This window comes from Hemicordylus capensis, chromosome 3 (genome assembly GCF_027244095.1).
Source record: "Hemicordylus capensis ecotype Gifberg chromosome 3, rHemCap1.1.pri, whole genome shotgun sequence".
Lineage (NCBI taxonomy): Eukaryota > Metazoa > Chordata > Lepidosauria > Squamata > Cordylidae > Hemicordylus > Hemicordylus capensis.
Window position 1 is genome coordinate 339,566,930 of NC_069659.1, and position 25,528 is coordinate 339,592,457.

Consider the following 25,528-nt stretch of genomic DNA (forward strand, 5'->3'; position numbering starts at 1 on the left):
GGGGCCCCCAAATCCTCTTTAGTCTGTCCTGGGTGGTGTGGTTTGTGCCCTCAAGAACCTATGTGTTAAGAAATGATGCTTAACTTGCAGTGGGGTGGGTGGGTTCCAAAGCCTTTAGGTCCAGGCTCCAAAATTACCAAGGTGCACCTCTGCTGGCAGTTGCCTGAAACGTCCGTTCTGCTGTGGTATTCACAAAACACACTTTAAGGTGGGAGCTGCCACAGCCAGTGGCATTATTTCCCCCTACTGATTGTTGCTCACCATTTGTGTTCAGAGTGTCGCAGTGCTGCTGTTACGCAAGAATTATAGACACAAAATAGGTAATACAATACTCTCTGTTGGACAGCTCTGCCGCTGTCTCAAGTTATCGAATCTGATGGAACCAGATCTGCTCACAGCAGAGGAAAATATATTCCACGGGAACGTAGGAAGCTGCCTTCTACCGAGTCAGTACCTTGGTCCATCTAGCTCAGTATGTGTACAGGGGTGTAACTATAACAAGTTACTCCCCTTGGCAAGGGGAGACAGTTGTCTGGGGGCCCACTGCCTTGGGGGTCCCTCAGAGGCAAGTCACATGACTGACTCCCCTAGACGTGCACCCGCCCATGCTTCTTTCATTGGTATTCATCCTCCCAAATTGATGTGAGTGTTAAGACCTGTAGCTACCAGAACAGCATGTCTTTCTCTAGTACCGTTATTGACTTGCCTCGTCCACAATCTACAAAACCTTAAAAAAAATAATTTAGGATGGTGTTCTATTGTAGCACATAGGTTTGTCTCTGGGCCCACTCACACCTTGCTACGCCCTTGATTGTCTACACAGACTGGCAGCGTTAGCCAACATTATGGGCAGGAATCTCAGTCCTATCTGGAGATGCCAGGGTGGGAACTTGGAACCTTCTGCATGCAAGCATGCAGGTGCTCTTCCCAGAGCGGCCCCATCCCCTAAGGGGAATACCTTCCAGTGCTCAGACATGTCGTCTCCCATTCAAATGCAAACCAGGGTGGACCCTGCTTAGCAAAGGGAACAATTGATGCTTGCGACACAAGACCAGCTCTCCTTCCTTAGAGCATTAATGGATCTTGTGTACCCTTGCTATTAGATGGACACACTTGTTGCAATTTCAAATGTTCCAGCACTTGCCTCCACACAGGGGCTGGCAACCAGACTAACACTGCACTCGCACAACCTTGTTGTGCACATGCTGGGTGTTCAGAGTTCCACAGTCCCTTGCACTTCCTAACTGCTGGTGCAAGTGTTGCAATGGTGCAGCGAGAACAGCAGAACAGGATGTGTAGGGGATGCACCACTAGTCTGCAGCACAAGCCCTTGACCTAGCAAAACTAGCTAGTGCAAACTCTTTGAGCTAGTACGACATGTTTGCACAAGCACAGTACTTGTCTGGAGCTCAGCCACTGGCTGACATGCAGTGCACCAGTACATGCAGATGTACTGGTGCAGTGAGAGAGAGCACCCTGACAGAACCTCCCAACCCACTGCCCCACTCCTGCCTCTTCCCCAAGAACCCCTTTGTGCCACCCAAAAATATGTCCCCAAGGGATACACAACTCTCAGGGACATATTTCTGGGGGGCACCAAGGGCCTCCTCAAGAAGTGAAGGGCATAAAAAATTGCCACTTCCCCACTGCACCAGTATAGTAGTCGGGAAGTTCTGTTAGGCCACACTGGCACTTCCTTGCTCTGAATGCCGGCCACTGTCTGCGCATATGTATAGGGGGAGGAGAGTTGGTCTACAGGAGGAGAGCTGGTCTTGTGGTAGCGAGCATGGATTGTCCCCTTTGCTAAGCAGGGTCTGACCTGGTTTGAATTTGGAGAGGAGACTACAAGGCTCTACACACGATCAGTGTGTGGAGCCGAAAGGGGTTCTGCAGGGAGAGCGGGCTAGACCCTCAGTCCACGCAGACAAGCACTCACCCCTCCTTGGGTGGGTGGATCAACCACCCAGACGAACAGCGGCTTGGGTCTGGCGCTCCCGCTTGCCCGGAAGCTCTGGGGGTTGGGTGAAGGGAAGCACCACTGCACGGCATCCCAGCCCCCCAGAGCCCCAGTAATGCTTCATGTGAGTGTGCGGTGCATTCTTGGGGTCTCCCCTCCCCCCTCCCCGAGTGTGTCCGCTGAGGCTGCAAACACATGACCAAAAAATGAGGACTATGGAGTTCTCGCTCTGTTAACCTCATTTAAGGGGGTGGCTGCATAAGCGGGCTTGCTGCCATGGAGGCACTGGGCTTACTCACAAGCCCGGTGGTTCTCACGTGAAAACAAAACTGGGCTGAGGGAGCCCAGCCCAATTTTGCTCGCTCATGAGAATCGCTGGTGCATGTGAGTGCTGAAAGATGATGAGGCCACTCTGGGAAGAGCATCTGCATACTTGCCTGCAGAAGGTCCCAAGTTCCCTCCCTGGCATCTCCAGGTAGGGCTGAGAGAGACTCCTGCCCATAACCAGGGAGAAGCTGCTGCCAGTCTGTGTAGACAATCCTGAGCTAGATGGACCAAGGGTCTGACTCGGTAGAAGGCAGCTGCCTATGTTGCTATATGAACATATGAAGCTTTGGCCTGGCTAGCACAATATTATCTACACTGTCGGACAGCAGTTCTCCAGAGTTTCAGCTCGGGGAGGCTAGCAACAACCTCAGCAAAGGGACCACCACCTTGTCTCCCCAGCTATATCAACTGCCAGCTAAACTAAGTGTGCCAAGAATGAGCCAAGGATGAGAGGAAAGGGCTTCCAAAAGAGACATGTTGACATGGGTGCAATGTTCTACAATTGCAGGTTTCAGGATCTGACACCGTGTTCTGCGATCAACATCTATCTATCTATCTATCTATCTATCTATCTATCTATCTATCTAGACATATTTTTAATACCACCCCAAATTCATGTCTCTGGGCAGTTTACAACAAAGCAAGAAAGCAAGCAAGCGAGCGAGCAAGCAAACAAGCAAACAAACAGAAAAATTTAAACCATTAGCTAAAATTAGAACAGAAGTGATGGCAGCCTGGCAAATGCTCAGTCTCCAGTTTTGTATCATCCATGTCTTAATACTAAAAACAAGATGGTGTGCCTACAGAATTAAATATATGTAAATTGCCCTGTGTTTCATATTGTTTAATATTTTGGTCATTCCTAAAGCAATATGCATCTAGTCTATGAGAGGGGAGGGGAAGGGAAGGGAAGGAGGAGAAGAGGGGCTTCAAATTGAGATCCTCACTAAATTGCTCCACTAGTACTCCAGAGGCCCAATTTGAGTTAATCGGTAATTTTTCACAGACGACATCTAATCTATGAGTATAAATTACTTTGCACTCTTATTATTCCTTAATTGAAGTGCACCAATGTGAAATGTCCATACATGTAGCACGAATGATTGTAGCTTCAATTAAATGAATGGAATTGAAACCATTTTTCGTTTTCCCTCCCTTCTTCCCTGAATGGGGGAGTATTGTTTGACATCTTGTATTTATTTAAATGGTCACAGAAAATTAGAGAGAGAGGGGCTGGGTGCGGTGGTGTGTTTCATAATTCTGTTCTGATGTAGAACAGGAGGCCTTTGCAAATGTCTTGGATTATTAACGCATATTTCTAGATGCTTTGAATACATATAGGTACTTGGGGTGTGTGTCTGTGTCTGCGTCTTGTGTCTGTGTCTTCATTCAAGGTGATGGTTATTCAAGGTGATGGTTATTATCTTGAAAGCCCTATATGCCTTGGGCTGCAGGTACCTGCTCCCAGTTGAATGTACCCAAGTAAGTCATCTGGGAGAGCACTGCTCTAAGTGCCAACACCAGCTGAAGCTTGTTTGTTCAGCACATTGGACAGGGCCTTCTCAGTGATAGCCCCCAATTTTGGAACTTGCTCTCAGTTGGGATCAACAGGGCACCCTCTCTCCCAGTTTTTCATAGGAGATTGAAGATTAGTCTTTTTACCCAGGCTTTTGGCCAATGAATTACCCAGGGGCATAGCAACTATTGGGCAACTGGGTTCAAAGAACTCGGGTCGTGGCCCAGACACACCTCCTGCATCTGATGTCAGGTTCGGGAGGGCATCCCAAACCTTGCAGCTCAGTTCGGGAGTTAAATGGCCAGTGATGTGTTCGCAGCGCAGCCAGAAGCAGCTCTCCTTACCTTTAAGGCGGCGGGCCCCCCTTGCCCTGCCCCCTACATCTGACATCAGACGCGGGCAATTAGCCATGCCCCCGCATCTGACATCAGATGTGGGGGCGTGGTCTCGCTCCTGAACGGGGCCGCGCAGCCCCGTTCAGGAGTTAGATCGAGGCCAGTGCTGTGTTCGCTAGACCATGCCCCCCATCTTATGTAAGATGCGAGGGCGTGACTAACTGCCCGTGTCTGACATCAGACATGGGGGCTGGGCACGGAGGGCCGCCTCTGGCCTCCCTCCACTAGTGGAATTACCCCTGCTCTTTTTTTAGGTTGTAGCTGTGCCTGTTTCATTTTTAGGATGTTTTTAATTAATGTTTCATTATTGTTGGATTTTGATTTGTTCTTCATTGCCTTGGATCTTAGGAAAAGAACATAAGAATATAAGAACAGCCCTGCTTGATCAGGCCCAAAGCCTATCTAGTCCAGCATCCTGTTTCCTACAGTGGCCCACCAGATGCCTCTGAGAAGACCACAGGCAAGGGGTGAAGGCATGCCCTCTGTCCTGCTGTTGCTCTCCTGCAACTGGTATTTAGAGGCATCTTGCCTCTGAGGTTGGAGGTGGCCTATAAGCCACCAGACTAGTAGCCATTGATAGACCTGTCCTCCGTGAATTTGTCTAAGCCCCCTTTAAAGCCACCCAGGCTAGTGGCCCTCACCACAACCTGTGGCAGAGAATTTCATAGCTTAATTATATGCGGTGTGAAAAAGTACCTCCTTTTGTTCATCCTAAATTTCCTGACCTTCCTTTTCAAAGGCAGAGAGAAGCCATCCCAGCCACGCCGGAAGCCCAGCACTTGGCAAATATTACTTCAAAATGGTGGGCCTATTTACGATCATTGTCATGCCCCCTGCACCTGATGTCAGACTCGGGGGCGTGGCTGGAGTGGCGGTTGCCATGGCAGCAGCATGAACAAGAGCTGCCAGTGTCCTTGCTACACTACTACGTACAACCACACAAACTCAGAATCAATTTTAGAGATTCAGGAGGAGTAAAAGGCAAGGCAGAATAGTAACACCGTGGTACAATGGGACAGAATGGGGAAATCATTTAATCATAGGAAAAAAGTAGCTAGTCCCTCAGAATTATGCATGGAAAATTAAATGTGCATGGAATTTCCCCTTATGAAAAAGAGATGCACTCAGAGTCTATTGTAAAGGATGTGCCTCCCCTAATTGCCTTGCAGTTTTGGAGCAGAGCTCCCAATGTGGAAGGGAAAGAACAGTATTATTGACAGTTGCCATTTAATACTTCCCTTTGCCTCCAACGGCTTACTTAATTTTCACTGCCACTAAAATATTTCCTTCCTCTTTGGATCTAACTTGCTGCCAAGCAACGGATCTGATTAGCAGGAGGTTCAAAACAGACAAAGGGAAGTACTTTTTCTCACAGCACATAATTAAGATGGAATTTACTAGCACAAGATGTGGTCAATGACCACTGGCAGAGATAGCCCTTAGAAAGAATTAATTTCAGAGATGATACGGTTGTACACATGACCACTGCAGCCCGGCGGAGAGGATGCTGGTCTGGGGAGAAGGCAAGATTGAACTTACCTTCCAACCCTCCCCAGATGATCTCCTGTGTTGTGTGTGATGCACTGCTCATATGCCCACATGGTCCACACTGCTCCCGGCAGCGCAGATCTCTGGAGGCAGGTTGAAAACAAGTGCCAGCCTCCAGGAATCCCTAAATGCACTGTATGGGCAGCAACGATTCCCACATGAGTCGGGCACTCTAGGCACCTGACTCTGTGTAAGCTCAGGCTGAATATAGCCTGAGCATACACATGACCGGTGTTGGGGTTAAGGGTACGCTCGTGCCCTTAACCCTGGGTAAAGGCTAGAGTTAAAAGTCAGGTTGGGCGGGAGGGCAACACCAGGATCGGGCTCAATCCCAGCACTGCACATGAGCAGCCCAACCCAGGCTGGGCTTCCCTAGCCTCAGTTGGGATGTTCATGTGAATAGGCTGAATGTCTGTTATTAGAAGTAATATTAGAATATCTCTGTGTGGCATGAGAGTTCGTGAGCTGCTGCTGCGAGGGGGAGAGGAAAGTGGCGGTGGACAGTGAAAATGGCAGTGGTGGCAGGGGGAAGAAAATGGTGATGGCAGCCGGGGGGGGGACGGTGGCAGTGGCGGGGGGGGAGAAAATGGTGGGGGGAGAAAACTGTGGTGGGAGAGAAAATGATAGTGGTGTCGGTAGCCGGGAGGGGGTGAGAACGGAGGGAGAGCCGGGAACGAGGGGAGAGAACTAGAGGCATAGATGCTCTGTACTCGGGCCAGCTAATTATTAGTATTATTAGTATTGTGAAAGGAGCTCCCATCTGAGTTCAATGGCCATAAGAAGATAAGAACATAAGAGCAGCCCTGCTGGATCAGGCCCAAGGCCCATCTAGTCCAGCATCTTGTTTCACACAGTGGCCCACCAGATGCCGCTGGAACTTTGCTCTGTTGCCAGATTTGGCTTTTTAAAAGCCAAATTTTGGGTTACGGCCCATTTGACTCATGAGTATACCCCTTAGGTTCTGGCCACGCCACAGGCAGGAGCTGTGGGCATGCCCTCTCTCCTGCTGTTATTCCCCTGCAAATGGTACTCAGAGGCATCCTGCCTTTGAGTCTGGAGGTGGCCTTTAGCCACTAAGGAACTAGTGAGCTAAATAGACCAATCATTTCAGTGAACTGAAATAGTCTGACTCAGTGTGAGACACCTACGTTCGTTCATATGCTTCATATGAAGAAGAAAGAGCTGGGTGGAATTAGAGTACTGACGACACCACAGTCTAAACTGACAGATGATTAAATGGTTAGAAGTGTGTCCATTTCATATCAGCATCATTCCCAGAAACCCTGGCTGATGATAATAAGCAGATTTAGGATGAACATCAAGCAAAGTGTGCTGATTACAAGCAATTATCTAGACTTATATACTTCTAGCCCTTCAGAGCATGTCTTTCTGTGCCCTCACCTCCTCTGTGCACCACTTGCAAAATGCAAGTGCTATACCACCTATGGAACAAGCACTTCGAAGACCTTTGGTTTCTGTGAGAGTAACTTCCACTCTGAAAAGACACTGGAAACCTGAAGCTATACCCCTATTTGCTGCATTGATCCAGACTCCAGATGTACAGAACTAGTGTGCAGACTCCACTGCACAGCAGATGGAGGAGTGTTTGAATGAAAGAACTAGGAGATGAGGAAGGAGGAAATATACTTTTGTTTCATTCCCCAATTTCAGCACCAAATGAAAATATACAGGGGAAATCTCTGAGTCACCACCTGGCTAGTGAACTTGCTTTGGTTTCTTGCTGCACAATGTAGTCTCCCAAATGCTAGGGCTGTGCATCACTGCAGTTGATTGAAATCTCATTCTTATGAACATAGGAACATAGGAAGCTGCCATATACTGAGTCAGGCCATTGGTCTATCTAGCTCAGTATTGTCTTCACAGACTGGCAGCGGCTTCTCCAAGTTGCAGGCAGGAATCTCTCTCAGCCCTATCTTGGAGAAGCCAGGGAGGGAACTTGAAACCTTCTGCTCTTCCCAGAGCGGCTTCATCCCCTGAGGGGAATATCTTTCAGTGCTCACACATCAAGTCTCCCATTCATATTCAATCAGGGCAGACCCTGCTTAGCTATGGGGACAAGTCATGCTTGCTACCACAAGACCAGCTCTCCTCTCCTGAAATGCATCTCAGTGCACCCGGGCGCTTTCCAGATTAGAACCTGCAATGGGGTTACGACGAATCTCTGAAGTGTGCTTCCACGCTTCCTGTGTTGTGTCTTCCTGACACTGCACTCCCTACACTGACAGCAGGGTGCAGTTCATATTTCTGATACCTTGTTTCGAATTTAATCACTGCGATTTATTGCTATAATGTTGTATGTCCGGCGTAAAAAGGTTGCTGTTTCTTCGAGTTGTTAGTTTTCGCGAGACTGCTCCCCCTGCTGGGCACTTTGCTATTTAGGTTTTGAATGTGATTTGCCTGTAGAAAGCATTTGTGACTGTTGAGCAGCTAAGCTGGAAAGCACCCCGGCCGCACCCATATCAAATTGAGCCAATGTATTGCAGGCCTTCCCTGTCAGCAGTGCTGTGACTTCTCTGTGACAAGCAGCAGCAGCGTTTTAAATCTTGCTGCTTTTGTCATTGTATCATCTCCCCAGTGCATTACTGGGTGGGGGGTGGGTGGGGGGGAGACTATCCAATTCAGAGACATAGCAAAGTTGGAGTGGGCTGGGCCCTGGGGCAAAAAATGAAGATGGGCCCTTGCCCCACCTGGGTCCATGGCTTCTTCGCCTTCCCTCTTTCTTTTTAGCTCTGCAGCTTTCAGAGGAACATGGAACAGGGGAGGAGTATCAGGCAGCATCTCTCCCACCTCCTCTCTTCTCCTTGTGACCGGCTGGCTGATGATCAGCCACACTGCCTTAGCTGTTGAGTGTGCCAGTCAGGCTGAGGGAGAAGTGGGCCAAACCTGAACACTAGCCAGCCAATGAGGAGGAGACGGGGAGGGATGCTCCCTCTGGAGCATTTTGTCTGGCTTAAAGTCGAGATTAGTCTGGAGCCAAGAGCATGTCAGTGAGTCAAGGAGGGGGAAGGGGAAGAATGAAGAATGAGCTGGTGGGCCCCTTCCCCCAGGGGCCCAGAGGCATCCCCTGCTAACTGATCAAAGGGGCACTTTTTAAAAGTGGTGATTCTCTTTATTTAGCAGAGGGAGAGCAACTGGCCCTATCCATCCCCAGCACAGCATCCCTCCAGTGGCTACTGGTGGTATGTCTCATATGTTTCATTTTTAGATTGAGAGCCCTTTGGGGAAAGGGGGCCATCTTATTAATTTATTATTCTTTTCTCTATGTAAAGTACTCTGGAGACTTTTATTGAAAAGCGGTATATACATATTCATCGTATCTTTTATTTGCATTTGTCTCTCCTTGTTCAATTATATCTGTGCTCTGCCCTTATCCCTTTGTAGTAGCCATGTTTTCCCAGTAATGCACCAGAGATAGAACACAATGTCATGACATTGTTTCCTGGAGCATTGTGATCTGATGGCCAGGTAGGAAAGTGGTGGTCTAAAACAGGGTTTCGTAACCTTGGGGCCCCAGATATTGTTGGACTACAACTCCCATCATCCTCAGACATGGCCTTTGTGGCTGAGGATGATGGGAGTTGTAGTCCGACAACATCTGGGGGCCCAAGTTAAGAAACCCTGGTCTAAAATGATGCTGCTGCCCATTGAGGCAGCAGTCTTTTCAAAATCAAAGATAGATGAAGAACCTACTACACTTTCAGCTTCCACACCCCACTGAGGGATACATTCCATCTACATGGAGTTTATCATGGATACACTACATGGATACACTTCTTCTACATGATCCCCACTGCATGTTAAGGCCATCTGAGGAGGTCCATCTCCAGTTACCACCGGTTCGTCTGGTGGCAACTCAGAGGCAGGCCTTCTCTGTAGCTGCTCCTGGGCTGTGGAATGCATTCCCGGCAGAAATCCACAATCTGAATTCTTTCTTGACCTTCAGGAGAGCCCTTAAAATCTATCTGTTTGGCCTGGCCTTCTAGAGTTTTTTAATTAATTAATTAAACAATTAATTAATTAATTAATTTAGCCGTTAATTAATTAATTAATTAATTAATTAATTGTTTTAATGCTGTAACCTGCTTTTCAGGGGTTTTTAATTGTTCTGATTGTTTAATTGTTTGTTATGATGTTTTAATTGTTAATTGATGTTTTATATTGTTTCTATTTCTGTTTAAACTGTTTTTGGTTTTAATGGTTTTGTTTTTAATTGTGAACTGTCCTGATCCATTTTGGAAGGGCAGTATAAAAATTGAATAAATAATAAAATAATAATAATCTGATCTGATACAGGGTGTATCAGGCACCCTTGTATTGGATCCTGTTGGATTGAACCCTATTGGACAAGGTTTTCATTGGATCCATTTCTTTGAAAAATTGCCCAGTAAGAAAGAACCATATCAGATTGTGTCCAATTATCAGCCTAATTCAATACTCAGCCATATAAAATGTATCTCATGAACCATTCTGTTGAAAGTGGATATGACTTCCAAGGATGAAAATTGCAAGTCTACTAGGCACAAAGCATGCAAAAGAGTGCATTGCTCCATTTAGATGGTTCCAGCAATGGCTATGTATGTGTGCATAAATTTTTTTACATAAACTAAATTTGATTGATCTGTCATTTGCTTTGCTTGAGTGGAAACCCATAATGGTGCCATTTTCCATAATTATTTATGTATTCATCAATTCATTCATTTATTAAATGCATATTCTGCCCTTCCATAAGTATTCTCAAGGTGGCTAACAAAATGAAAATGGCTGAAAGGAATTACACTAAATCAATACAAAACAGAAAGTGGAGGGCTAGCCTCTTGCTTTGCTGTTGGCAATTGAAATGTCAAGTGGCCACAGCAGGAGTGGAAAATTCATTTATTCGTTAGTTGGTTATTTAAAATATTTCTATTCTGCCTTTCTGCTTAAAAAGCCTTCAACGGCAGCTCAGAAAAACAAAACAGCTGAAGTAAAATGGAAAGTCCAAAACCCTATCAAAAAGTCAGATAGATCAATTTTCAAGTAGAACAGAAGAGTGTCATATTTTAAAACACACTGCCCATCAAATGCTCAAGAGACTAAAGGCCCTTGTGCTTGGTGCCTAGCAGACAGTCAAGTCAGCAGTATGTGAATGTCTCTGGGAATGATATTCCACAAACAGGGGGACACCACACAAAAGGCCCTACCCCTGATTGCCACGCCTAGCCTCAGATGATAGGGTCAGCCAGAGCAGAAAACCTCTGGAAATGGGGAAGTTCATATGGGCCAGTCCTCTAGATGAAGACTGTCTTTGTGTGCTTCCTCTGTAAATGGCATTTCATATTTTCTGTGACTGCAGCAGAGATGGCAAAAAAGGGTGAATGCTATTGAGTGCTCATGCTTTTTTTTTTTTTTTTTTTGCATAAGGCTCACTATCTGCCTCACCTTGGCTTATATCATTTTTTTTTAAAATAGAGAGGCTGAAATTGAATCAATGCTGTATCTACTCCCCTGTTTTATGAAAAGCGGTTCCCATTCTCCTTAAGTGAAAACTAAAATAGCCATAAGCAAGGCAACCGCCAACAGGGCAAGATTTTTTGATAAAAGACAAATTTGCTGGTGAGTTGCTTTAAAGCAGGAGAGCCCGTGCTCTTAATCCACAGACAGAAATAGTACCACGAATTCTCTCTGAAGGGTTTGCTCAGCACACATACACATACACACACAGCCCATTCTGATATATTCATTAATTATTGCACAATAAATTCTGGAAAGCACTGAGAACAGTCACACAGATCAGCAGGAATTTGTTATTCAGGTGTATGTGTGCGTGCGTGTGCGTGCGTGCGTGCATGTGTGCCTGCTTGCACGCATGCATGGATGCATTTTGATTGGCAATCTTCCTACATCTCAACAGCAAAGATTAAGATTAATAGCCAACGATTACAGCAAAATCTTAAGCATGTTGCTTGTTTACAATTCAGTTTTCCTGATCCCTTTTTGAAGTTGCTTTTAGCCCTACTGGGGGAAAATATAGGTTCCTGTATTTTCCCTACCATGGCACTAAGAATAGCTTTGTGGGGGGCAATTTAAAATGCCATTTCTGTAACGTTGGCAACAGAATCAGATTTTTTGGACACAGTGACGGGTTCCATTACCATGTTTTGAACAGTTCAGACAATATCTATAATACTTAAGGGTTTTGTAAAAATATGGCCTTATAGGAGAATATGTTTTCTTGCCAGTGAGTTTATATAAAATCCACTTGAACATTTGCTTATGGCTAGAGGCATTGAAAAAGCAGCAACATGCCTGATTCCGTTATCCCTAGAATTGCCCACTTGGAAGTGCTATACAAATGCTAAGTATTCATTTGAACAAGAATGGGCAAAAACCCAACAACACAAAAAGCAGAATTGCTACAAAATCCATATGCAGTTCCAGTAACACATTCAGACTAATTGGGCATTTGCACAATAAAACAAGTTGCACGACTGAAAGAAGCTCGTGTAGCTGCGTGAAGGAGCAGGGGATGTTCAAAACTGTGCCCTTGCACGCTTGTGCTTCGTATTGCACGTCAGTTCCCTGCAGAACATATGTGGTGTGCCACATATTGCACAGTTTGTTGTGCAAGTGCAAGCATGTTTGCTCTAGATTAACAACCCGAGTTTGGAAAGCATGCTCCAGACTTTGTGTACCTAGCTTGTGCCATAGGTTTGCACAAGTGCTTCATTAGCCTGGATGCCAGCCAATGTTTTCCAAAAGTGCTCCTTCATGGGAAACATCCCCAGCACTCCAATTGAATGGAGGCATTGAGCCCATTCTCATGACTAGCTCTACCTGGGCTAGCCCTGTTCTACCCATTCAGGACTGGTCATCTGGAGTCCCAGGATTGCTCCCAATACACAATGATATATTTATATACCACTTTTCAAAAAACGTTCCCACCGCGTTCACCTAGATATAAAATAAATTAATTAAAATGACCACTTGTCCCCAAAGGGTTCACAATCTAAAAAAAGAAACATAAGATAGACACCAGCAACAGCCAGTGGAGGGATGCTATGAAGGGGATGGATAAGGCCAGTTGCTCTCCCCCTGCTAAATAAAGAGAATTCCTTGATCGGCTACCCAGCTTTAAAGTGACGTAGGAGAACAAGCGCACACCTCCTACATCGCTCGCTAGTCATCTGTGCTGCTGCTGCTTCCAGCAGTGCTCCCGGGTGGCCACTGGCCATGTTGTTCATAGAGCCATGGAACGAGAGGGGCTAGACAGAGCAGATCCCGCTGTTCATGCATTGCATTGTGGGATCCTGGAGGACCCAGTGTGAGTTTCGCCCCTCCCATTGTAGCTCTGGAGCTTCCTGGTGTGCTGCTCATGTGGGCTTATGAGCAGAAGAACCCAGAGGAGGTTCCTTTCATGTGGGAGGGGGCAGCTCAGAGTCTTCCTCTCCTCCCCTCCCCTCCCCCTGTTCGGTCGTGAGAATGAGTTGTCTTATTAATATATTTTTTTAAGAATGCAATTTGCAAGGCTGTTTCAAGATGGTGTGTGTGTGTGTGTGTGTGCGTGCGTATCTGTGTCTGTGTGTGTTTTGTTTGCCCTTGGTGGGCCAGGCAGTGGCTAGGTGATACAAAGTAAAGATGTGTCATAGAGCCACTGGGAGAAATATCACAAAGTGTTCTGGGGATTCCACTGAAGTTTGCACAGTTTGCACAGGTGCGTGGCAGTAGTGCAAGAGCATGGGGAATGTCCCATGAATTGTGCAGCCCTTGGCATCTGCTTCGACTATATAAAGGGTTGAATTGACTCTACATAAATGGTTGAACTGACTCTGGAAAGCTGTCCTCAGCTACGGAAGCCTTGTAGAGAGAAATCATTACCACAGTCTCAGCCCTGCATAGGAGCAGATGTTGTCTCAGGAAAGGGCCCCAAGGTACTAGAAAACATATGTGTGATCCATTTTTAATTTGCATACATGGGTCTGGAACTCTGTGGGGGGTAAAATCATCTGGGGCAAAATTTTATTTAGAAAGCAACTGGAAAGGTTTAGAACTCCCAGCAACTGGGAGGGTCAAAAAAAGGAAGCTGCCTTATAGTGGGGCAGACCATGAGTCTATCTACCTCAGTCTTGTTTACTCTGACTGGCCGATACTCTCCAGGATTTCAGGCATGTTGTCTTTCCTAGTCCTACCTGGAGATGCCGGGGACTGAACTTGGAAATTTCTGCACGCACTGCAGCTGCTCTCCCACTGAGCTATGGCCCCAATCCCCACAACCACTGTTCCCTCTAACAGGGATTCCCAGATGTTGTTCACTACAACTCCCAGTATCCCCAGCTGTAATGGCCTTTGGATTGTGGGAGTTGTAGTCATTCACATCTGGGAATCCCTGTTAGAGGGAACACTGCCCTCAACCCCTTTCCCTCCCATGCCTTGCCTGACTTTTGCTCCTTCCCGAGGGCACTCTGTAAGGGAGGAGAAGGGGGTGTCAGGGGGCTGTCCATGCAGATGCATTGCAACCCCTGCTAACTGGGCAAAGAGGCACCTTTTAACGTGGTGATTCTCTTTATTTAGCAGGGGGAGGGTAACTGGCCCTATCCAGCCCCAGCACAGGACCTCCAGTGACTGTTGCTGGTGTCTGTCTTATGTTTGTTTTTAGATTGTGAGCCCTTTGGGGACAGGGAGCCATCTGATTTATTTATTATTTCTCTATGTAAACTGCCCTGAGCCATTTTTGGAAGGGCGGTATAGAAATCAAATAAATAAATAAACATGTCATCTCACCCACCACCATTTCTTTCATTTTAACAGAGTATGTGTCTGGCTACATGTCCCTGTCCCCTTTACCAAGCCTGGCTAGGCTTACGGGGTCTGGCCTCAGAACAGGGATGGGGCAGGGGTTGAGGGTCATCCTATGCCTCCTCCACACCAGGCAACTCTTGCTCCTTGTGTCTGCCCCTCTCTGGGGGCCTCAGACACCCTCCAACAGCCCCCTTCTCATCCCTGGCCAGCTCCTTATATGCCATAGGCTATGCATCACCCACCCGCAATTTCGGGGCCAACACCCCTCTTTCTTCCTTGTAATTGATTACCCCTTATAGCTGTTGCCAATGCCTAACCCCTTCTCCCTCCTTCTCAGACCCTCTCCCTTCGGGGGGCATGCTGCTGATGTTATCCATGCATGCCTCCCCTTCGGCCTTTTCAGGGCTCTGTTCTGCTCCTCCTCCACTGGAGCTGAGTCCCTGACCATTGGCAGTCTTTCCTCTGCTTCTCCCCGGCTGCCACCCATCCCGTTCGCCTTGGGCCCGCTTACCACTCTGTCCTCAGAGGTAAAGACAGCTGACCTCGCCGGACAATGTGGTTTTGATACCTTCTGACCCACCTTGGAATATCTGAATGGGAGCAGGCTAGCACTGCAAACGAACTGAAGCAAAAATAAATGCCAGTGTACGCTTCCCCTTCTGCACGATTCATTTTTTACTTTTGTCCCTCATCCTTGCGGGGGGAATCTCTAACCCCAGACAGGTTGTGGGAGGCACTTAGGGGAAGAGTAACTGCTTGTTCAGAAAACTCTGCAACAGATCCTCTGGGAAGGGAAGCTGTGCTATGTTAAAAGAAGGCAAGGTTATTTGAACCAGCTGAAGTTAGTGAGATCGATAAGGCTTTGAAACGGATGGTGGTTGCATTGGGACAAGTCTCCACTAGTGGGTTGGAAATAATGTATCTACACCACTGTAGCTGCACAGGCACAAATATATATTTTTAAAACAACAACAATGTACATGAGTTCTGAGGAAAGAAGATTCCCTAGGAAGGGATGCTTTTTCCTTTGTTTCAAAGGCCACAGCAGCAAGACCTTTGAGGTTTTCTGTGACAGCACAGACAGAGGAGGAATGCAGCATAAACCCCCAGGAAGATATTCATATTCATGAACCTAGCTGAAATTAAAATCATTTTCAGAGGCCACTTTCCAGATGGTATCCGGCGGATTCCCCCCTCCCCCTTCGTAAGAAACTTAAGCCCAATTCAGACATGATGCTGTACAAGTGTACAGATGTCTGTACACTCATACATGTGTTTGTGTGAATGATTTCACCTATGTTCATTTTAAAAGTGAACCTGGATACAGGGCTTTCAGCTGTGTGATACAGGTAGCAAGTGTACTTCTGTACCCCCCCATTCAGCATATCATGTGAATGACTGTACCTGTGTACAGATCTGTACCTGTGTATACTGTACACTCATTGTGTTGAACATAACATTTGAATGTGCCTTATGTTACCATCTTGGAATGTTCTTATGAGGGGACCAGGCAGGAAATCTTCTTGACTGAGACTGCAGAAGGAGCAAAGGCTTAAAGCCTCATCTGGACAGGACCTCACAGAGCTGCTATTTATATTTTCAAAAAACACACATGCAGGCCCCAATCACACCAGATACTATTGTCTAGTTTGGTCCTTATTCTTCCGAACTGAACAGAGTTGCTTATTTTGCTTTTAATATTTAAATAATAAAACTTGCCACTTTCTTTTCAACTGCCCGGAAAAAGAAAAGTGTTGGCTGCATCCTTTCAATTTCTTCTGAGAGTTGTGGCTCTTTTTATAAGAATTTTAAGCTGGAGTAGGTAGTTTATTTTATTTCTTTTATTTTGTCTTATTTTACTCTTGGTGGGCATTACCCTTTACTGGATATTTCTCTATATCACTTTTATCTCTGTGGGGGGGAAAACCCATTGTCTGGGTCTAACTAGCAGGCACACACATATTAAAGCAAAGCTGGAAGACAAACCTTATGGGAAACCCACTCATCTCATTGGCAATAAGAATAAAATATGTTGGATACAATCTTGAGGGGGGTAGAGATTTCTTTTCCTTCTCTACTTATATTTCAGGCAAACGTATGAAAACAAAAGATGTAAAAACAACAGCTGACATCCACCAGTGCAGTGAGAGGAGCAAAGTAAATCAACAAGACTTCAAGACTAACTGCAAAGGGGAAGGGGAATTTTTGATTACCTTCTCTTCATCAGGAAGCCCTCTGGGCCCCTTCAGGGACATATTTTTTGGAGGCACAATGGGCTGTGGAGGGAAGGGGAGATCAGTGAAAACTGTTTCTTCCCCGTTGCATGTGCACAACATTTCCCTGGGTGTCCCTTGTCATTGTCAGGAGTCAGAAAGCCTTGCTCATCTCCTGCAAATCACTCAGAGATTTACCAGTAGATCTCGATCTGCCCACTCCCGAGGTACTCAAAAACAATTAACTGTGAAATTGTTTGTACTGCTCTATATCCTCCTATATTTTCATTGGTGATATCTACTAATAGCTTCATCCCTCATCTGTTAGTGGAATATATTAAGGATATGCTGAATAGTGTTTTTTTATTTTCATAGTGGCATGGTCAGCAAAGTGAGGCACACTACTTGTTGAATATAATATGTGCCTTAATATGTTGAATATAATATGTGCCTCGCAGTAGAGCTATCTACCCAATAAACCATAACTGGGAGTTTATCTAAGGTCACCGTAGAGCCCCACAGCAGAAGTGAATGTGGTCTATGAACTTAATGAGATTATTCATGTCAAACTTAAACCATATAGAATTTACCAGCCAAAGACTACAGTTTCAGTGATCATGTACATGCGTTCTTCCTCACTGATGTGTTCAGATATGGTGTCCAAGGGATGTATTTTCACTGGGAGTCTAAAATTGTATGGCTTGCATGATACTCAGGTCTCTGTCACTCACAGCAGAGGGCTGTGAGTCCACAAGAAGCCTTTCGCGCCTTGGGAGGCAAGCTGGTCTTGTGGTAGCGAGCATGAATTGTCCCCTTTGCTAAGCAGGATCTGCCCTGGTTTGCATTTGAATGTGAGACTACCACCTGCTGCTTGTTCTGGGAGCTTCACGTGAGAGGTGTGGCTTTCAGGGCTTGCTGGCTTAAAAGCAGGGAGGCTAACCAAAGGCATAGCCATCGGGCTGCCTGTAGGTGACCACTGAAGTCGGCCGCCAAAGGGGGGCAGCCTTTGGGGCTGGGCCTTCGAGGGTGGGACTGAGGGCTGGGGGGTTGGGTTGGGCCAGGCCTTTTGCAGATATGGGCTCTCTTGAGGAGGATGGTGCTGGGAGTTCTCCCAGCGTTTCTGGGGCAGCTATTACTGTTGTGGTGGGGAATAGAAGAATTGGCACTGGCAGAGTAGCTGGCCATTACAGGGGAAGGGAAATTAGTAATTTAGTAACTGTTTCCACTTCTAACTGCTCTGTCAACTCTCAGGCCTCGGGGAGCAGCCCCAACGACCCACAGAGTCTGGCCTTGCTACTCTGTAATGCCAGGTCAGTTCAGAATAAGACCGAAATTGTCCACAATTTGATTGTGGATGAGGGAGCTGACCTGGCATGTATAACCAAGACCTGGTTGAGGGAGGCGAGTGGTCCTGTGTGGGCTCTGCTTCTCCCACCAAGTTATTCTGTCGTGGAGCAGGCTAGAGGATGTAGGCGGGGGGCGTGTGGAGTTGCTGTGGTCCTTAAGAATACCATTTCCCTTACCAGGGCCCTGTGAGACAGCTGACAGTGCATATTTTTGTGGCTGGGAACTAGGGATAGATTGGGGATTCTGTTGGTGTACTGTCCACCCCGCTGCCCAACCAACTCCCTAACTGAGCTGACAGAGTTGGTCGCAGAGTTGGTGTTGGAGTCTCCTAGACATTTAGTGCTGGGGGACTTCAATATCCACTTTGGGACTGGCTTGTCTGGTGCAGCTTAAGAGTTCATAGCGGCCATGACAACTATGGGCCTATCCCAATTAGTTTCTGAACCAACTCATGTTGCCGGCCACACTCTGAGATTTGGTCTTTTGTTTGGATCAGGAGGGTGTTCCGTGGGTGGGGGATCCTGCTGTTTCCCCATTGTCATGGACGGACCACTGCCTGGTTAAGGTTGGTCTCACAGCCGCAATCCACCCCTGCAGGGGTGGTGGACCTATTAGGATGGTCCGTCTGAAAAGGCTGCTGGACCTAGTGGGATTTCAAAAGGCCTTGGAGGATTTTGATGTTGGTGTGGCTGGTGATTCTGTCTATGCCCTGGTGGGAACCTGGGAACTCATCAGGGCAGTAGACATGATTGCTCCTAAGCGTCCATTCCGACCTGCTTCAAAAATGGCCCCTTGGTATACTGAGGAGTTGCGGGGACTGAAGTGGTTGGGTAGGCAACTAGAGCGCAAGTGGAGGAGAACTCGGTTCGTATCTGACAGGATACAGCATGTGACCCATTTGAAGAGTTATGCAGTCACGGTGCATATGGCAAAAAATAGCTTTTGGTTGTAGCTGCAGGTTCACGCTCAGCGGAGCTATCCTGGGTTGTGAGGAGTTTGAGTTCTGCTCCTTCTACTTCAAATCAGTCCCCGGGGTCGTTCTGCTGTGATGCCTTTAATGGGTTCTTTGCAAACAAGATCTCCTGTATTCGGGCCGACTTGGACTCCGCTGTTTATGCAGGGTCTATGGAGGAGGTGTCCAGCAATCCCTCTTGCAGTATTAGATTGGATCAGTTTCAATCTGTGATTCCTGAGGATGTGGACAAGCTGCTTGGGGCGGTGAGGCCTACCACCTGTTCTCTGGATCCTTGCCAGACCTGGCTGCTTCAATCTAGCAGGGAGATTGATGGAGATGGCCTAGTTAATATCATAAACGCATCACTGAGGGAGGGTAGGGTGCCCCCTTGTTTGAAGGAGGCATTGATTAGACCACTCCTAAAGAAGCCTTCTCTGGATCCTTTAGTGATGGACAGTTACAGGCAAATCTCCAATCTTTCTTGGTTGGGCAAGGTGATTGAGAGGGTGGTGGCCGACCAGCTCCAGGCAGTCTTGGAGGAAACTAATTATCTAGATCCATTTCAAACTGGCTTTAGGGCTGGCTATGGGGTTGAGACAGCTTTGGTTGGCCTGATGGATGACCTTTACCAGGGAATCAACAGAGAGAGTGTGACTCTGCTGGTTCTTCTGGCTCTCTCGGTGGCGTTCGATACCATCAACCATGGTATCCTTCTGGATCGCCTGGGGGAGTTGGGGATAGGGGGCACTGCTTTGCGGTGGTTCCCCTCCTAACTCTTGGGTAGATTCCAGATGGTGGAGCTTGGTGACAGTTGCTCATCAAAATGGGAGCTGCTATATGGAGTCCCCCAGGGCTTCATTCTGTCACCAATGCTTTTTAATATCTACATGAAACCGCTGGGTGAGGTCATCAGGAGATTTGGTGCTGGGTGTTATCAGTATGCTGATGACACCCAAATCTACTTCTCCTTTTCATCTTCAGGAAATGGCACTCATTCTTTAAATGCCTGACTGTAATAGGCTGTAATGGGCAGCAGTAATGGGTTGGATGAGGGAGAACAAATTGAAGCTGAATCCAAGCAAGATGGAGGTGCTCATTGTGGGGACTCAGAATCTGAGGGATGAGTTAGATCTCCCTGTGCTGGATGGGGTTACACTCCCCCAGAAGGAGCAGGTGCGCAGCTTGGGAGTATTCCTGGACCTAGGCCTCACCCTGGTATCTCAGGTGGAGGCCATGGCCAGGAGTGCTTTCTATCAGCTTCGGCTGATTCAACAGCTGCGCCCATTTCTTGGAGAGGATGACCTCAAAACAGTGGTGCATCAGCTAGTAAACTCCCGGCTCGACTACTGCAATGCATTTTACGTGGGGCTGCCTTTGTATGCAATCCGGAAACTTCAGTTAGTTCAGAATGTGGCAGCCAGGTTGGTCTCTGGGGCAACCTGGAGAGACCATACTATGCCTGTTTTGAAAAGCTACACTGGCTGCTGATATGTTTCCAGGCAAAATAGAAAGTGCTGGTTATTACCTTTAAAGCCCTGAACGGCTTAGGTCCGAGTTATCTAAGAGAGTGCCTTCTTCTGTATGATCCCCACTGCACATTAAGATCATCTGAGGAGGTCCGTCTCCAGTTACCACCGATTCGTCTGGTGGCGACCCAGAGGCGGGCCTTCTCTGTAGCTGCTCCTGGGCTGTGGAATGCACTCCCGGCAGAAATTCGTAATTTGAGATCATTGCTGTGCTTCAGGAGAGCCCTTTAAACCTACCTATTTGGCCTGGCCTTCCAGGGTTTTAAATGATTAACTGTTTTAAATTGTTGCCCTGATTTCCAGGGCTTTTAGCTGTTTTATTGGTTTTATTGTGTTTTAATAGTTTGATTTTAATTGTTAATTTGTTTTAGTTGCTTTTATCATGCTGTGAACTGCCCTGAGCCATTTTGGAAGGGCGATACATAAATCAAATAAATAAATAAACAAACAAACAAATAAATAAAATGTGAGCACTTAGGGGGTGGGGCCACTCTGGAAGAGAACCTGCCCGCTTGCATGCAGAAAGTTCCAACTTCCCTCTCTGGCACCTCCAAGATAGGGCTGGGAGAGACTCCCACCTGAAGCCTTGGAGAATCCTCTGTCAGTCTGGGTAGACAATAGTGAACAAGATGGGCCAATGGACTGACTCAATATAAAGCATCTTCCTGTGTTCCTAGGCCCCTGCATTGAAAGCTTCTTTGCACAGCAGACGGGATGAGGAGGGTGTGTTGCTCAATATGCCAACTCCCAATGCAAGCCCCGGAGAGCTCTATGAACAAAGTAGAGTCGAGAATGTGTACAGACAGGGGTGCTATTAGAGATGGTCCATGGGGCACGGGCCCCCAATGAATGGATAAGGGCCCTGGATCTCATAGCCACCTTCCTCCTCCATGACCTCTTTTGGAAAGGCAATGCAGCAGTGGAGGCACCTGCACAGAGCACAGGAGGGAGCTTCTAGCTTTACCTAGCTCCCTGCTGCTTCCTCCTGCATAGGTGCAGTATTATCATCTTAGAGACTTTTAAAAACACAAAAAATATTTTGGGAGGTTATGATTGAGTTCAGTTGTGGGGGGGGGGGCTGTGGAGGTACCTAGCAATGCCCCTGTGTATAGCCCTTTTGAAAAAGCAAGATCCTGCTGATCAGGTGTTTGGCAAGGAAAGAGGGAACAAAATCTATTCTCCGTTTTCCTAAATAGCTGACTGACCATTTTCCCAAATAGCTGATCTTTTCAAAGGGAGTGATCTGTTTGCACACGATTGTCTATTGAATTAGAGATTGCCTGCTTGTATACATGCATGGGCCTAGAGGAGTTTGGGCATATAAATTTCTTTTCCAGATGACAACAAATATGAATTGTAAATTTAAACATATAGAACCACTCAGATACAATCAGAGACCCACCTAGGAAATTTTGGAGCCTGGACCTAAAGTTCTTTGGAGCTCAGACCCCCCCCCCCCCCCACTGCAAGTTAAGCATCCCCCCAACACACACACACAGAGAGACCATGACACATGCAGTATTTTTAATACTGAACTCACAAGAATGTAAGAATATAAAACAGGTATATTTCTGCAAATATGCATTAGCAGAAACATTCCCATCCACAACATGTCCCATCACATATCTTTATTTTGCCACTCCCCACTCTGTCTCTGAAGCAGAGGTCACACTCAGCCACCTGACACAGTTTGGGCCGGTGACACAGCGCAGGGCAGACTAAAGAGTATTTGCGGGGGGGCCATGGGGTGTGGAGGCCCTGGACTTTGGCCTGGAAGTCCTTGGGGAAGAGCACCTCTGGATACAATGAGCAGAAACACCAAGCTCAATCCTCCTTGTCCTCCTTCCTCTTCCTCTTCCCCTTCTTCTTCTTGACATTAGTTAATAAAATGACTTTCCTCCTGATGGCTAAAGGCACAATTTACCCGATAATTCCTTTTTTCCTCTATTAGGATTTGTTAATAAGATACCATTGCTGTCACCCATTAAGAAAAGGGCACTGTACATAGGCCATTTCCTTTTTGATTAAAAGAGTGGAATGGAGAGTCTGTCTACCCCTCATCATAATTAAAGGTTGTATCCCTGTTTTCTGGAATTAATCCCAGTTATGAACAGAAGTACCTTTTTGCTTAATGAAAGGTTCATGAAATTTTGGTCTTTCTAAAGCATACTGTCGATTATTGCCTGCTGGAAAAATTGAGGGATTTAATCTAAGCACTCTTCTGCTTTGATTGATGACCTAGAAGGTTAAAGATTGCCATCTGCAATTTTCACAGCCATATCTGCAACTCTTAAACAAGGTTTGCTAATAGCATCAGAAGGATCCTTTAAATTACAGAATGCTGCAGAGCACAGGGACACAATGTTGTGATCACCTACAAATTTATACATATATTAAGCTATGCACACATGAACAAAGGCAAAAAGTTATTTAAAAAGAACTGCAATCTCTGTTATATGAAATCAGCAAACACTCAATTACATCACCTCATACTGAATCACTCCAATCTTAGGAAACATTAAGATTTTGTTTCTATATTTTAAAATCCGATTTCCATCATAGTTACAGATAAAATCCCATTGGGGTGGCCAGAAAGTAGATTATCATCCAGGATTAAACCATTGGTGGGAAGAGAGGTGGTCTTGTGGTAGAAAGCATGAATTGTCCCCTTTGCTAAGCAGGGTCTACCCTGGTTGCATTTGAATGGGAGACTACATGTGAGCACTGTAAGATATTTCCCTTAGGGGATGGGGCCACTCTGGAAAGAGCAACTGTATGTTTGCATGCAGAAGGTTCCTCGTTCCCTCCCTGGCATCTCCAAGATAGGGCTGAGAAAGACTCCTGCCTGCAACCTTGGAGAAGCCACTGACAGTCTGTGTAGACAGTACTGAGCTAGATGGACCAATGGTCTGACTTGGTATAAAGCAGCTACCTATGTTCCTATGTACTTAGACATCCATGAGGTGCACATGCCTTGTTGGAAAAGACACCTCTCCTTCTCTCCCACGGGAGAGTATGCCTCATCTGAAATGGTGTCTGCTGTGATCCACGCATGCATCATCCAAAACAAAGGAAAAATTACTTGGTTTTCTTCATTCTTTTTCTTCAGCATGATTTTTTCTTTCTTCTTCTTCGATCTATTTTAATATGATTGCTTTGTTCATTTGCAAATATGTCGAGATTCAATAAATTCATTGTCTGATAGATTTTTTTTTTAAAGGAATCAGTCTACTAAGATTGAGTGACAGCCCTTAGGTGACAGGGGGGTGCCATTCTATTTATTTATTTATTTATTTCTATGTAAACCAGTTTGGAAACTTTGGTTGAAAAGCGGTATATAAATATTTGTCGTATTCGTCGGGGGTCGTTCTGGGCTAGCCTTATTTGTCCCAGAGAAGAAACCCAATGAGTATATGCGTCACATGTCAACAACTAGCCCTTCAGTCTCTCCATTATCACAAATTGGCACAACGTTGCTGCTCTATCCTTCCCTCCGCTGCCCTTGATGTGCAACATGCCTAATCTGCATTGGATGTGTGCGGTTGGTCACGGGGCCTAGCACAACATTCCACAAAAACAGATTGCAAGAGAATTTAGCACGCTGCTTTATACCGAAAGCAGCCTGTATTCCTCAAAAGTGCCTGCATAATGCATGCAATCATTTATCATGCAGAACGCTATTATAATAAACACGAAAGGATTTGTAGAGGGAATGATGAGTCACTTGTAAATTGTTGCCAAGTGGATAAAGAACACAATGTATTTACATAGTGCTTAAACTCCTGTTACATTTGAAAGCAGTGGTGATATGATAAAGGCACAACAAGCGTAATCTGAAATAACATGTTCTAAATCCTTTTCTTTTTCCCTCCTCTTTAACGTGCAGGTTTCTTGAGCACGGGGGATCAAGCAGCGAAAGGAAACTATGGCCTTCTTGATCTCATTCAGGCCTTGAGATGGACTAGTGAAAACATTGGGTTCTTTGGGGGCGACCCACTGAGAATCACTGTTTTTGGATCTGGTGCTGGCGGTTCGTGCGTCAATCTCTTGACTTTATCCCATTATTCTGAAGGTAACCGTTGGAGCAATTCAACCAAAGGTATTATTGCAGGTTGCAAATTTTGACGATTTTGGTGTCTGCATGCCACCATCATGAGTTCTTTGTGATGCTCTTGTTTATATGTATCTTGCTGTATCTAGGGAATGCTGAAGTCAACTCAACAATACACTGTTATTACTACTATTACTACTACTACTACTATTTACATACTGATTCTCAATTTTAAAAGTTATCAAAGTGGTTTACATAGAAAAAAGATGTTTCCCTTTCCCTAAAGGGCTTGCAGTCTAAAAAAGAAACACAAAGGTAGACACCAGCAACAGCCACTGAAGAGATATTGTACTGGGGTTGGATAGGACCAGTTGCTCTCCCAGTGTTTAACATGAAGAGAACCACCACTTTGAAAGCTACCTCATTTAACAATAATGAGAAAAATCCATAATTACAATTTTGTCATTTGAAAAAAAAAAGTTAAATTTTGTCTGCATTTGTGTCTATTTAACCCAATTATCTGATTAGTAACCAGCTTTTTATTTATATCTATCTTATAGAACTAAATTTTTATACCTCATATGTTTTGTCCCAGGCACGGGACCACCATATTTATTATGGCATTTATTTATATTTATTTATGTGATTTCTATACCACCCTTCCAAAAGTGGTTCAGAGCAGTTTACATTAATAAATAATAATGAAAAAGAAGCATGGTAAAAAAAAAACCCCAGACATCAGGCTTGGTAGAATAGCACAGTTTTCAGACTGTCAGCCATGAGGTTAAAAACTTTGGGACTAGGTTGAACTTCTTGGGACCAGGCATCCCAAAACTGGGAGCTATCATGGAGACAACCCTGACCCACATACCCACCCACCAAGCTTCTCTTGGGTGA

The 25,528-nt window shown here is 45.9% G+C and overlaps 1 protein-coding gene and 1 long non-coding RNA gene across 17 annotated transcripts in view; one reads left to right on the forward strand and one right to left on the reverse strand.

Annotated features, from left to right (window-relative positions):
• Window positions 1-4,998, reverse strand: part of LOC128349577 (uncharacterized) — a 57,853-nt gene extending 52,855 nt beyond the window's left edge. For all 3 annotated transcript variants that reach the window (XR_008318856.1, XR_008318855.1, XR_008318854.1), the window contains exon 1: window positions 4,892-4,998. This is a non-coding gene — a long non-coding RNA (uncharacterized LOC128349577). The remainder of the gene's footprint in view (window positions 1-4,891) is intronic.
• NLGN1 (neuroligin 1) overlaps window positions 1-25,528 on the forward strand; it is a 987,462-nt gene that overhangs the window by 944,722 nt on the left and 17,212 nt on the right. For 11 of the 14 annotated variants that reach the window (XM_053306121.1, XM_053306123.1, XM_053306120.1 and 8 more), the window contains one exon: window positions 24,467-24,679. In XM_053306121.1, coding sequence (XP_053162096.1) covers window positions 24,467-24,679 — 213 coding nt within the window. The remainder of the gene's footprint in view (window positions 1-24,466; window positions 24,680-25,528) is intronic. The other 3 variants (XM_053306127.1, XM_053306130.1, XM_053306132.1) reach the window with 1 other exon arrangement.